Raw genomic sequence first — 15,456 nt, 5'->3', positions numbered from 1 at the left:
TAACTCATATTTTCAATAAGCTTAGCATGAAAGCTGTAAAAGTTGATTTAAAAGATGTGTACAGTGCACATTAAGCTAGCAATATAAAATCCTATGAAACTTCATTGTAAAGCTAGTATCAACATTTAATTTTTACTTCAATAGTAAGTAGGTAGAATAACCATGATGATATTGGGGAGCTGGTCAACAGCACTGTGTGAAAGGCAAGTTTCCTGCTGGTGGTGAATGAAAAAGGAGCATTTGCGATTTTTACACGGGATCCAAAATATGGAATTTAATGACAAATGTGTGATATTAATGAGGTACTGAGAGGCTACATCTGGAAAATCCTCTGAAAAATATTCAGAAAGCCGAGTTCCATCAGGCTGCAGAATCAATGACAAGAACAAAGCTAATTATATTCATACTTTGCCTTCTATTTTCCGCTTTCCCCAGCCAGTTCTCATATTTCTTTTCTTTTCCTAATCGAGCAGCCTTATCGGGATCCATTGTTACATCAGGGGGCCTTGATGTGCATGGTGCAGCTCTAAAACTTTCAGTCCTGGGAGTGCATGATACGGTTTAGGAGATGTGGTTATCAAAACACTCAGAAGTCTTTGTGTTTTCTTCCCTGTGTGCATTTTTATAGTATATTTATTTATTTATTTTAATTAATTGATTTATTATTTTTATTTTTGGCTGTGTTGGGTCTTCGCTGCTGCGCACAGACTTTCTCTAGTTGCGGCGAGCGGGGGCTACTCTTCGTTGCGGTGCGTGGGCTTCTCATTGCGGTGACTTCTCTTGTTGCGGAGCATGGGCTCTAGGCGCACGGGCTTCAGTAGTTGTGGCTCGCGGGCTCTAGAGCACAGGCTCAGTAGTTGTGGCACACGGGCTTAGTTGCTCCACGGCATGTGGGATCTTCCTGGACCAGGGCTCGAACCCGTGTCCCCTGCATTGGCAGGCGGATTCTTAACCACTGCTGCCACCAGGGAAGCCCTTTATAGTATAATTAAGTTGTCAAGACATGACTCTCAGGCATGTCATAAATATGAGTACAGGACATTGGTGCTTTGTATTTATGGTATGACGAAAAGCCATGCCACAGTGATGAATGCAGTAGGAGGTGAAAGTAAAATACTTACCCACCACTACCCCCTTGATGAGTAATTATTTTTAAAACTTTAGTTACAGGCTTATTTTTGTACTGAATTTGTATATCTAACTTATTTTCTTTAAATTTTTCAGCAAAATGGATTCAGTAATTCTGGCACATGAAAATCAAGATGAAAGCATTCACTAAGGAATTAAAATTTTTATTGTAAGAACATATAATCTAGAAAAGCTTTTACACCAAAGATTGACTCTGGTATAGAATTAACAACTCTGCTATTGCATAAATAATCTAATTGCCTCCACTAAGGTCACATACATAAAGGGAACCATCTGGTATCTGGTTAGATTTAGAGAGCAAAAATTCAAGTGGTTCTAGTTCCCAGCGTCAAAGGAAGGATTCTTCTGATGGCAGTGAGCATTGTCAGCCTTGACCAGGTCCATCTCTGCTCAGTATTAGGCTGTGTGTCACGGTTTCCATTATAGACAAATTTACCATTTTCTCACCTTTGTGTCCCTAAGAATTTGGATTTACAGACGTAACTGAAGTCTTGACAAAACTGTCATGGGAGCAAGATATGTTTCCTTTATGTGCAAAAGTAATGTTGATAGAAATTTTGGCAGAAAGATAAAGTATGGCAGAAAGATGTTAACGTATAAAGTTGTATGGACCTCAGAAAATCACTTAAACTTTTCAGATTTCTGTGCTATTATCTGTAACATGAGGGGCAATGGACAAAATGATTTCTAAGGTCACTTTCTGCTCCAAAATTATCAGATTCTAAAGCAAGTTTTTGTTTGCTCTTTAGAAGCATACCTGAATCTGTGTTTGTTAGGCATGTTGAACTAGATAGGATATCTAAACAATCTAACCTTGGTATCATCCTTCAGTTTATCACAGATATAAGTTTTGTAGAATGTGTTTTAAAAACAGAAAGACCTGCATTTATGGGTAATGGGTTAAATCATATGACATGTAGTGTTTACATAATTTGTCAAGTTTTCCTTGCATGCATTTCAAAATCTGGTTTCATAAATGATCTATGAGAAATAATGAAAGTTATGGACTACAAAGACATGTTCTTTAGCATGCTATATCTATTCCTATTACATAGCACTTTATATTTACAGATGGCTTATAAAAATAAATGAACTGTCAGTTATACAGAATCTTCTTATACAGTATCTATAAGTATTACTCACTGACATTGATATGTCAATTATAGTGATCATAATTTATTATATTCTGTGCCATGCTGCCTAAATTAATTTTTTAACTGCTCAATCTATAACTTTGATTTTTAAAGAGCTTTTTCTTAAGGAACTGAAAATTCAATAATCTTGTGAGGAACTATTATTATTATTAAAATTGAGACATTGCACTTATAAACTACTTTATATGCACATAGCAATTGCTTCTCAGAGGAAAGCATATGGAACATTGAGAGAGGGTGGAATTCTAAGGGAGTTTAAGGCAATTGTAAAAAACTGACAAACTAGGGAGATTAAAAGATAATCATGTATTTTCTAAATGTTGATAAATGTAAAGAGTTATTCTTCTGTATAATGATTTCAAGCATCTGTTCCTCTTAGACACTGGTCCACAAAGTGTTAAACACTAATGCTTATTAAAATACAGAAATGTGTAATCATTGTCCTGTGGAGAGGGAGCCAGAAAAAACAATTAATAATAATTTGATATTCATTAATTCATGCTTGATGAGAAGCGGTGGTAATTGAGCCATATGTTTTATTGTTCTCTTATTACATGCTATCAGAGTGGATCAAAAGAAATAATTTTCTTAGAGTTGGAATTTGTGGCAGGAAAGGATAAATGAAATAGTATCCCTCTCTTTTATATAGTGTATTAACATCTCAATGCCTTTGTGGTAATTAAAAATCATTTGAATATCATTTTTAAAGGAGTCTACTGTTGAATGCTTAATTTTAAAAAAAACCTAAAAGGAATGTAATTCTCACTTTTCTGTAGCTGTTTAATGGACCCTTTCTTCTACAATAATGTATTAAATTAAACCAAAAGCTGTTGTAAAAATGGAATAAATACAGAGTGGAGAGAGAAGGGCTTCTGATTTACCAAGTCCTCTTCCTCATGTCTGGGATTACTTGCTCCCATAAGAATGACAGATTCCTAAAACAGTTTGTAAGATCTCATTTTTTTTTTTTTGCAGCTAACTAATTATGCTATGATTGGCATACTTTTCCTGGACACAACTGCCTAAATCTCAGAATACCAGGCCCTGAATTCTATTACAAATGAAGAGATGTCTCTAAAAAATAATTAATTGCTCCACTATGAGAGTATCCTTCCAAAAAGCAAAACAAAAATATATCTAGTAATCTTGGAAATAGAATTTGTTAAAAACCTTTTTTTTCCTTTTACTAAGGCCAAGAAATAAAAATGTATTCAAGAAGTAATCTCTGCATCCTTAATTGTTTGATTGTAATCCCTCCTATAATTAGATAGGAGTGATGAGATGGTCCAGTTCTCACGGCTGGGGCACTCTCTGGCTTGTTTACTATGATAGAAAATCATGAGTGTTTGGAACATTTTCCTATTCAGCTTGATTCAGAGCTCTACCAAACCAAGTGACCGTTTGGTCTACGTAGAGGCAAACTTACCATGATGATGCTGATTTTTTTGTTGTAGTTGTTACTACTGAATATACTGGTTATTTGGTACAATGTAAATAAATTGTTTTTAGCATTCCACCTATTCCATAGCACGCAACAGTTCCCAGCGGCACCCATAAATATCTGTGTTAACTTGGATACGCAATTTCCCTCATGGGTCAATTTCCTGCTACTTAAAATGTGAGATTGAGAACATTGGCTTGCTATTGTACCCACCAGCGCAAACACTGCAAGAATCTATGACTCTATTCCTGCTGCTTACCCCATTCTTAGATTATATCTTTTGTTAGATGCCTAAGAGTTGGTGAATGTTTTGAATGTGCTGCAGAATTGCATGTTAACTTTGTCACAACACAAAGTGAATTCTGAATCGTGTTTACTGGATCTTTGTCCTGCTATTTGAGAAGTATGGCTTCTGAGATAGTACTGAAATGTTCAAACGTCTCCTGAGTTAGGTAATGGTTTCCGTTTTTTCACTAGAAGAGAGGAAACTGATCATTATCATTGCCTTATAAATGCCATCTGGGAAAGATTTTTTAACTTCATTGCCTCTTTGAAACATTCTTCTCATTAGTACATTGAAATGCCCAATCATTCTAGACTCTGTAGGAAAAATTGCATTGTTTATAATCTACTGTCACTCATTCATTCACTCCTTCATTTGTTCTGTAATCCAACAATTTAAAAATCTTCATTTAGAAACTGTGTTCCAGATCTGAGTGATAACAAAAATAACCAAGGCTCCTGCCCTCATGGAACTTAAATTCTAAAGGAAGGGTGGAGGCACAGTTTGAAAGACAAAAAATAAATAAACACAATAATTTCTGAAAGCAAATAAGACCAGGAAGGAAATAAAATGCAGCGACTAGGCCAAGGGGTAGTATTTAAAAATAATGTTGTCAGGTGATATTTCAAATAAGAGCTGAATGATGAGAAGGAACCAGCCTGGGGCAAAGCACTCCAGGAGGAGATGTTTTAGGATCAGCCAAAATCAGACCACTTTCTGGGCTAAATGTGTCCATGTTTCTCTTAAACACGAGATAGAAGTTCACAGATGCCAAGAGACAGAGAATAGTCAAAGCATTTTTAAGCATCCTCTATTCCTCACGCAAAACAATATTCAGATATTACTTAGATAGCTTTCAGCTCTCTGCCAACGGGTGAGTTACAGCAAATGGCTACTTTGTCCTGGTCCTCAGGCTGAAGTTGCTCACTTGGATAAAGGAGTGACTTTGTCAAAGGTGGTTCTGAACCAGCGTTCACCTGAAGTGGGAACAATGGGCCAGGCATGACGTTTCCTCACCTCATTTGAGGCAGCACTCAGGATCAAATTCCTTTCTGTTTTCCAAATAGAAACAGTAAACAATTAGACAGCATAATTTCAGATCTAGAAGAGACTTCTCACAGGAATTTAATGAATGTTACATGTTCTTGTCCTTTGTTGCAATATGAATAATGTATCTGGTGGAAAGGAACATTTAGATCTTGATATAACTTTCTTGACAGGCACAATTTGTTAATTTTATCTCCTTTCCCAAGAGAAAAGGAAAGATCATGAACTTCAAGGATGCTTCAGGCCCACAAAGGCAAACTGGATTGAAAGTCTCCCACAAGAAAGTGTTTAGTCCCTAAGGCAAGTGCCCCTTTGATGTGATTTAAAGAAATCACAGAAAGATTGCCAGGAGGCTGGAATTAATGAACACAAAGAGATGAGGTTGAAGAATCAGGCAAGATACAGGCCATGGTTGTTTCATAATGGATTATTAAAAATATAGATTATCAAATGAATGGTGGCGTTTCATAAAATTCATTTATGCCTTTTAAATTTGTGTCATTAAAATATTATTGACTACTATTGGTTTCATGAACAGATTAAAATCATTTTGAGACAAATACAGTCTACTGATTTTTGACAAAAGCACGAAGACAATTCAATGGAGAAAGAATAGTCTTTTCAACAAATGGTGCCGAAATAATTGGACGCCCATATGCAAAAAAGAAAAAAAAAGTACCTAGACCCAGACTTTACATCTTTTACAAAAATTAACTCAAAATGGGTCATAGACTTAAATGTTAAATGCAAAACCATAAAACTTCCAGAAGAAAATGTAGGAGAAAAACAACATGACCTTAAACTTGGTGACGAGTTTTTGGATATAACATCAAAAGCACAATCTATAAAAGAAATTTCAGTCAGCTTTATTAAAATTAAAAACTTGTGCTCTGTGAAAGGCACTGTTAAGAGAATGAGAAGATAAGCCACAGACTGGGAGAAAATATTTGCAAAGTAGATATCTGATAAAGAATTTGTCCTCCATACCAAAGAACTCTTAAAACTAAACAATAAGGAAACAAAAAACTTATTTTAAAAAATGGGCAAAAGATCTAAACAGACACCTAACCAAAGAAGATGGCAAATAAACATATGAAAGATACTCAACATCATTTTTCATTAAGGAAATGCAAATTAAAACACGGATAAGGTACTACTTTATGCCTATTAGAATGGCTAAAAACTAAAAACAGAATGCCAATTGCTGGCAAGGATGCAGAGCATCAGGAACTCTCATTCATTGATGATGGGAATGCAAAAGGGTACAGCCACTTTGGAAGACAGTTTGGCAGTTTCTTACAACGCTAAACATATTCTTTCACATAATTCAGCAATTGTGCTCCTAGGTTTTTACCCAACTAATTTGAAAACTTATGTCCATACAAAAAGCTGCATGTAAATGTTTGTAGCAGTTCTATTTATAATCATCAAAAACTGGAAGAAACCAAGATGCCCTTCAATAAACAGATGTCTTGACAAAACTGTGGTACATCCATACAATGGAGTAATATTCAGCAATGAAAATGAATGAACTATCAAATCTGCAGAAACATGGATACTTCTTAAACGCATATTGCTAAATGAAAAAAGCCAGTCTGAAAAAGGCTCCATACTATATGATTCCACTTATGTGACATTCTGGAAAAGGCAAAACCATAGAGACAGTAAGTGGATTAGTGATTGCTGGGGCTTCAGGAGGAGTGGGCCTGGGGAGATGGAGAGCTGAATAGGTGAAGCATGGGGAATTTTTTAGTGCACTCGAACTATACTGTATATTGCAATGGTGAATACATGACACTATGCACTTGTCAAAACCCACAGAACTTAGCAGTACAAAGAATGAACCTTAATATATGCAAATTTTAAATGTCATTTAGGTGTTCAGGGGCAAGGGATCCCAGGATGGAATGCAGAGTGTTGCAAAAGGATCCAATGGTATTGCAAATGTATGAAACGGTCTCAGTAAAGGGGGTGAGGGGAAAAGGGGCTGACCTTAGTAGCTCTGAAAATGAGTGAACAGTAACTTTGGAAATGAGTGGAGTGTGTAAGACTAAAGACACAGCAACCGTACAGATCACTGTACTCTAGTTGACCAAGTTGTTTTTCATGGAGTACAGGTTAACAATTCTGAAACCACTATACATACGTATATACTGGAATTGAATAATTCAGTAAATAGACAGTGGTTGGTGGGAGCCACATTTCTCACCGTCGGAGTGGGAGGTTACAGATAAGGAGGGGAAGAGACAGGAATGGTCCCTGTGGTAATGAGTGAGTTAGAGACATCAGTATGATTTTGTGTTTAGTTTAATATAGATATGGATGGTTACACATAGAAATATCTAAAGGTATGTGCATTTACATGTGTTAGTATACACACATATATTTTCTTGCTCTGTCAGCTGACAGAGCCTAGAAGCAATGAATCCAGATCTTGATTTTTTAATACCATTCTCCAATAAAAGTGACCAAGACTCCTTGGAGAAATGGCTGGTTCTAGGGCTGGGGCAGGATGTAGAGAAGATGAACCCGGAGCATCTTATAGTGCCAGGAAATAAGGAAGTGCTCAAACATATACATGCACACACATATGTACACACAAATGATGTGGATATGTCAAAGGGACATAGGTGTCAATTGAAAGCGCTCCCAATGGCCAAAGCTGGTATTTGAGCAACTAAATAAATAATGTAGCATTGAATTATAACCCAAAGTATAAAATAAAGATTTGTGAGTCTGTGCTGGCATCAATAAACATTTGAATAAATAAATAATGGAGGAGACACAAATCTCCCATGCAGAATTCCAAATAATTTATATAGCTACTCCATCCTCAAGGAGGTAGAACATAACTCTTCACTTCCTGTGTGTGGGCTGCATAGTGCATATCTTCCAGACCACATTATGGGATGGGGAAAATAAGAGTAACTTTATGGAGGAGAGACCTGACAAACACTACCTCAGAAAGGTAATCAAGATTAATATCAATAATAATTAATGGTATTACTAGCATGTACTTGATAGGATGTGATAAAAAATAGCACAATATCTCTGTAACCTTCTTCCCCAAAACCCAGAACTCCAGTCTAATCATGAGAAAAACACACATCTTAATTGAGGAGACAATACTCCTCAAAACTAACAAAGTCATCAAAAATTTAAAAGTCCGAGACACCATCACAGCAAAAAAAGAGCCTGAGACATGACAACTAAATGTAATATGGTTCCTGGATGAGATCCTGGAACAAAAAAAGGACCTTAAGTCAAAACTAAAGAATTCTGAATAAAATATAGGCTCTAGTGTTGCTTTTTCTTTCTTTCTTTTCTTTTTGTTTTTTTTAAAGAAAGGCAGACTGTCACATGCAGACTCATTAGGATGTGTCTGGAGTCCTGGAAGTTTGGCTACCCTACGTTCTCCTACAAATGGACCTTGAGATCTTGTGTGCAGGTTCTAGCAGGGGAGCACAGCAATTAGTAGACCCTTGACCCAAGAACGGTCCTCCTCTATCGGGGAAGGCCGACCAAGTGGGCAGTTTTGGGAGGGACACATATGGAGCAATGAGGGAGGGAGGTCACCTTCCTAGCCAGCCAGATCAGCCACATCAATCCTGGCGATCAATAGGGTGACAGATGTCGCAGCCAGATCACCCTCATATCCAAGGCTTTAGTTGATAATTGATTCATGAATTGTGACAAAGCTACCATGCTAATGTAGGATGTTAATAATAGGTGAAACTCTGTGTGAGATGTATGGGAACTCTGTATTATCTTCAAAATTTTACAGTAAGTCTAAAACAACTCTAAAGTACACTATTTTTTAATAAATTAAGTTATTATTAAAACCCGACTCTAGCTCACTAATGCTGGGCATGTAAACGTTGTCAAATGATAGATATGGGGTTAGAATACAGACTAAGCTTCAAAACAATGAAATCCAGAAAGACAAGGGTTCCAGACACATGGAAATTTCTTTCTCTTCCACATGACAGCCCTGGGTTAGGCTGTGGTCCAGAAAAGGTGAGCAGAGCAGCTCTGGTCTAATGCAGGGATGCTGGCTCCTTCTGTCCTGTTACTCCGCCATGCCCTAGGGGGCTGCTTTTCCTCCAGGATCGAAGCAGGCTCGCCAGCACTGTTTCCGCCTTCCAGCTCCATGGAAGGGAGAGTGGAGACAACCACCTTGCTTTTTAAAGATGTGGCACAAAACTTTCACACAACACTCCGACTTGCATCCCTTTTGAAATAAATTGGGACTCCTGGCTAGGTGGATTGCACAGGAGGATGAACTGTAGTCTCTAGCCATGAGTGCCAATTACATCTGAAGTGTTTCTATTACTAAAGGAAGAAGGCAGAATAAAACGAGTATCCATGACACATCTCTCCTTCTGGCTTCCTGCTCAATTATCCAGGCGCACCTTTGTTCCCACGCACAGAGCACACCCCTCAAAGGGGTACATCCTGAAATCCCATTTGATCACTCATCCAGCTCAGAGGCCAGGAATTCTGGTTGACTCTCAGTGTCCTCTGTCAGGTCCTGATACGACCCTCTCCAGTGCAGGTACCCGTAGACAGAAGGGGCATGATCTATCCCCCAACCAGCCAATACACAATTGTGGAGTAGGAACGAGGTAATCACAGGTAAAGGTCTCATTCAGAAAAGGGACGAATGGGACCAGTGAGTGGTCCATGGCAGTGAACAGCGTTTGCTGGGCATCAGTTATGGAAAGTCCCCTCTGGTATTAAGATCCTTGGTTTCATCCGGTCTGTTCTCTGGGAGGCACCCTCTTGTCCACTGTCCACGATGGTCACATCTGCAGTGGACATTGGAGGTATGGATTTGGGGACCCAGGGTTGCTTCAGGGTGAGAAGGGGCATGGCAGACTGTCATAGACTTCCGTAAGCCTGGTTTATGTTTTGTTTTTCAGCAGAACAATTTGCTCAAAAACTTAATATGCTTCAGTCTATTAGCTTCTAGTTAGTTCCATATGAAATTAACATTAGCAAAGGCCTCGGGTGGTCATAGTTCTTTCATCTGCCGCTTCCCCTCTTTCATTTACTGGCCTCTGTGCTTGGCTGTCCCTCTTCTTCAACTAAATGATCTTTGTAGTTGAGTTGATTCCCATTGTCTGAGGAAGAGCATTTAGTGGAAGGCCTAGTAATGTTTCTCAGAAGCTGTACCTCGTATCCTGTTAAATGCAGGAACAGCAAACATGTACTAATATCCTGAGTTTTCTCAATCTCTTCTCCTAGAATCGTGGGCTCCATAGCTAAAATAAGCAAGAACTTTGCCAAATGTTTTGCCATGGCATAACAAGGGCCATCAGATTTCCTGCCTGCAACATTTCCTCATTCCTTATACTTGTTTTAGGCTTTTATTTGATAGCAGCCTATTTCCAGTACCAGTTTCTAAATAAGTTAGGACACAACAAGGTGGCTGTAACAAAGAATCTATAAAATACAGTGGCTCAAATAGGACAGATTCTTTTTCTCTTTCTCATAGCAAAACAGAAGGAGGCTCTGTCCACGAAATTATCTAAAGCGTATTGTACTGCCATCCTCTAGCATCTCATGATCAAAGTTGGCTCTCATAACTGTGCCCCTGCCTGAAGGAAGAGTAAAAGAAAGGATGTGTTGAAGAATCTGCCTCCACTCCTGTCACTCATATTCATCTGGCCACACTTAACTGCAGGGAGGTTGTGACATGTATCTCCTAGCCAGACACCTGCTAACCCATGTTGAGGTTTCTGTTACTAAAGGAAGATAGAGAAATGGATTGTGGGAGCAGGTTGCAGTCTTGGCGTCTGTAGAGCCCTGTGAACTCAGGCTCCTGACTTGTCCCCTGTGAGAGCTTATCAGTGGATGATGGTAACTCAGGGTCTCCTATATGTCTTTGTATACAAAGACATTGTGATTTAGACCTCCCAACACCCATCACTTTTAATAATGTCTTTTCTTGATGAACTAAGGATTTTAGATCTATGTGGCCATTTAAGTGTGTTTCTGACCCAATACTCTCAATTAACAGGATCTGGAATTGAGGAGAACCGGGGACCTCAGTTCCTGAACAGTTCCATTATAGAGCCAGTCTGTCAGTGGCAAAGCTAGGATTGGAACCCAATATGCTGAAGTCTCTTTCACTAAACATGGGGTTTAAAAATGAATGCAATAATCTAAAAATGATCTCACCAGAATAGAACACAGTGACAGACTAAGCTTCATATGCCATTCTCTTATTTAGATAATTCAGTATTTTATTAACTTTTAGAATTACAATGACACAATGCTAACTCCTACTTAACTTGTGGTTTTTATGATTCTGGATCAATTTATGCCATACATTTGCAAAACACACTCTGTCCTGGCTTGCATTTGTATAGATTTCCTCTTTCATGAGTTATTTTTTTGTACTGCGCACATGTCACTATTGAATTAGATGAGTTTAACAGCCCTTTTGGATCCCATTTAACATGAGATGCTTTAAAGAGTCAAACCTTGAGACCAAATAACAGTTTTACTGAAGTTGATATGTATTATACCCATTATATGCCCCCAATTTACTAGATTTATCACTATTGTAAAAAAAAAGTTAGATTAGGATTTACTCCTTTAAAAGCTTTATTTTCCATATTTTGCTGTTTGAATATGTATTTTAATATTTCTTCTGGAAGTATAGCTTATTGGTCTATAGTTTTAGACTGTTCCCTTCTAAATGTAGTTCCCTTTTTCACTTTTGGGATTTTCCATAAATTCTTTCACTTTACATTTGTGTGTAGAAATATTATTTCGCCATGCACTTCTGCAAAGTTTGTGAGTCCCCAAGACTCCTGATGCCAATCATAAGTTCAAGAGGTCTCTAAGACAACCGTCCAGCTTGATAATTCACTAGAAGGACTCCCAGAAGCTGTCATACTCATGGTTATGGTTTATTATTGTGAAAGGATACAGATTAATACCAGCCAAGGGAAGAAGCACATACGACAGTGTCCAGGAAACGCCAAGCACCAGTCTTCAACTGTCCTCTCCCAGTGAATTTGTGTGGACCATGCCTGTTTCTCCCAGCAATTAGGTGTGACAAGACACACTGAGCTGTGACAAGACACACCGAGCTGTGACAACCAGAGAAACTCATCTCATCCTTGGTGTCGAGAGTTTTTATTGGGGTTCAGTCAGGTAGACTTGGTTGACTGCTCACATAGTTGACCTTAGTCTATAGCCCCCAACCCCGCCTCTCCCCAGGTAGAGATGATACTCTGTGGCCCAAAGCCTTCACCATAAATCACAGAGTTCGAATAGAATATCTGGAGTGGCCCAAGGCCCCCAGGCAAACAAAGACACACTCAGCAGGCAGGACATTCCAGGGATCTCCCAGGAGTTGAAGGCAAAGGACAAACTTCTCTTTGGGCACTGTTAATCCTTTACTACGCATCTTTCAAGTAAATAATGTTGTAAACCTTGTGAATCCAGAGCTACTCAGGGTTCAGTCCCATAACAGTGCTACATTTATTCAAGAAGTGTAGTTCAACTCTTGAAATGTAATTAAGAAGAATTCCATCCTTTACTCGTGACTCTTAAAGGACATTCAAGAGGATCCAAATACATACTCCACATTCGCTTTTATTAAATTCCTCTCCCCTCATCCCCAACCCTACCTCCCCCCCCCAAAAAAAACCCTCTTAAACTCCCAGCCTACCTAATATTGCCCTCCTTCTTTTCTCTCTCCTCTTTCTTATCACATTGTTTAGTAGTTTAATTTAGGCTTAAATTCAGCACAAAATTATCCATCCTTTTTTAGGATGAGGGAAGAGGTAGAAAACTGGGCTCACCAATGCAGATTTTCTTTGACAGGCAGGGAAATGGGGAAAATCAACATGTATGCTAATATTATTTTTTTCTGACATAATAATTATAACTTCCAGTCACCAGGCATCAACTGTGTTTCAGGCATTTCACATATATGTGTTTCTGGATCAAATATGTTACCTTCTCAGAGATCTCACAACCTAGGAAAACTTTCAACAATTTTAAGTGGAGACAAAGTGATTCAAGAAATACTATAGGAATTACTGCTGAAGTGCATCATTCCATGATACTTTGTTATGGTAAAGGAAATATGTACCATAGGGGAAAAAATTGTTTATGTAAGTATCAAAATATTCAGCTTCAAAATTTCCTTTTTCTTTCTTTATTATTTTTTACTCTTATGGTCGTCTTCTAGCTCAATATTGGATAATTAATTTAGGGAGGAATAGGGAAAAAATCTTAGGATTCTACCAAATTTTAACAAACACAAAATACTAAAATGCAGGCATATATATATTTTAACTCTTTCATTAGGTAGTGAGACTTCTATTCTGTCAACTCTAATATATATGGAGATGCTTGAATCTGTTATGAAGTTTCAATACACTTTCCTTCTACATAGTAGAGAAAAATGAGCTAGAGAGAAACTTTTTCCACTATCTATGTACCTTAAGAGTATCATCGATTCATTTGTTAAACTGCTCATACACATGCTTCAGGGTGAATTAAAACCAAATTTGAAATACAAGTTACAGTTTATTCTTTTGGCAAAAGGAGGCAACAGACTATCCTTTCCCACCTCCATGACCCCTCCACTCCTCCATCCCCACCCGACTCCCACTTACCTTCAGCCTCAGGAGACTGGTTCAGTACAGCAATTTACTATGTTTACATTTTTAAAACATGATGCAATATTATCAATGTATCTCCCTAATCAGCTGCAATTCTTGAATCTACTCAAATATCCAGGCAGTGCTCCCATTTCCCAAATTATACTATAAATGTTCTCTAAGTTTGTTTGAATCACGATTACAAAAGCTCTGTCCCTTGCGTTGGATTAATATGCTCTTGGCTCTTAATCTATAGAATTTTTTCTCCATCTCTTTTTTCCTCTTGCAGTTTTGTTGTTGTTGAAGAAAGAGGAGGAGGAGGATGGGGAGAAGAAGAGGATGGGGAGAAAGAGAAGCTGAGTCACTTGTCTCATAAAGTTTCCTACAGTTCATATTTTTGTTTGTCTTGCTTTAGACATGTTTTTGGCCCTCGTATTTCTGTCTTCACATGTGGTTAAATTCAGGTTTGGTGGTGGTGGTGTTGATGGTATGTGTATGTGTGTATATACGAAGACTACTTAATAAGTGATATTGGGTACTTTCATCAGAAGCACATACTGTCTTTCATTTGGTGGTATTAACAATTTATTGGGGATTTCAAAATGTGATGTTTTCATTCTACTTTCTCTTTTTCATTTATTAACCTGAATACATCTATAAAAAACACTTTCTCTCATCCATAATTTGGTTACCCTGAATATTTATAGAAAAGGCAGGATAAAGATTTTATCCTTTATTTACCAGTTTCCAAAATAATAACTCAAAGCCCTAATACTCTCCAAAGATGATCTATATATTTAAATATCATTTTGAATTCGTGGATTTAAACATATTTGATGTGTTTCAATCCATGGCAATTATTGTCCTTATTGACACTTAAGTCATCTAACCTTCAGACAGTGGGAGCTTATTCAAGTTGGCTCCTGAGTCTTTTTCACACAATCCTACTAGCCTTGGATAAAAAGTTTCAAACTTATCTAGTACATTTCCTACCTTAGACCTACCATCAGCCTCCTTTTTCAAGGACCCAGATCTCTTTTTCTGGAAAATGGTATTTAAAGACCAAATTCTAGGAACTCGGGTAACTCATTGCTATTGGGTCGGTCAATACCTCTAGGCAATTTCAGTGCATAGTGCTAAAGAAAAATATTTTTTTCACTAAAAAATATAAATAAGTCTTCACTAATATTCTAATTGAATTCAGGGTTATAAGGTTAAACTCGTTCATCTTAGTGAATATCTTTCTCCCATATACCATATCATAGCGCACACATCACAGTCTCCAGATAGCTATATCAACACCACTATCAGCAATATATTTCTAGTAATTTCTTCAACTCAAATAAAAGTATCTCTAGGAAAGGGATGGAAACTGAAAACTGACAGTATGAATCATTCTTTCGTAGCAAAGACTAATTGCATGCCTTAAGCATATTTACTTGGTGGTATTTAAGATCTGTATAAAAATGTTGACGTACTGGGGTATGTACAGAAGTTTCTCTCAGGAGAATGACAGAATTTTCTCCACAGAATTAGCACCTTGTAGTTCAAATGACTCACAAGAAAGTCTATAACTAATTCTTATCTTTGCTGTGCATTAACCAGAAGGCTAACATATTTGCAAAGAAACTCTCTTGTAATGTGACAAGACTCACAATAAGTTGGTCTCCCTCCACAAGAAAGGCCCAGTAGGGGTCAAGCCATACCGGATTATACCATGGTTCAGTCTGGTAGCCCCGAACAGTTACCATAGCC

General features: G+C 37.7%; 1 protein-coding gene across 23 annotated transcripts in view; it reads left to right on the top strand.

The window, feature by feature from the left end:
• The window catches only part of SCEL (sciellin), a 398,872-nt gene extending 383,792 nt beyond the window's left edge, over positions 1-15,080 (top strand). For 20 of the 23 annotated variants that reach the window (XM_082434846.1, XM_082434838.1, XM_082434847.1 and 17 more), the window contains one exon: positions 5,281-15,080. In XM_082434846.1, coding sequence (XP_082290972.1) covers positions 5,281-5,366 — 86 coding nt within the window. In that variant the 3' untranslated portion in view covers positions 5,367-15,080. Of the gene's footprint in view, positions 1-1,224; positions 3,526-5,280 lie in introns of those variants that run through there. The other 3 variants (XR_014256049.1, XM_082434854.1, XM_082434853.1) reach the window with 3 other exon arrangements.
• Positions 15,081-15,456: the final 376 nt, after the last annotated feature.

The sequence above is a fragment of the Balaenoptera physalus genome (assembly GCF_965194825.1).
Source record: "Balaenoptera physalus genome assembly, chromosome: 18".
NCBI lineage: Eukaryota > Metazoa > Chordata > Mammalia > Artiodactyla > Balaenopteridae > Balaenoptera > Balaenoptera physalus.
This window is presented reverse-complemented; position numbering and strand designations above follow the sequence as displayed.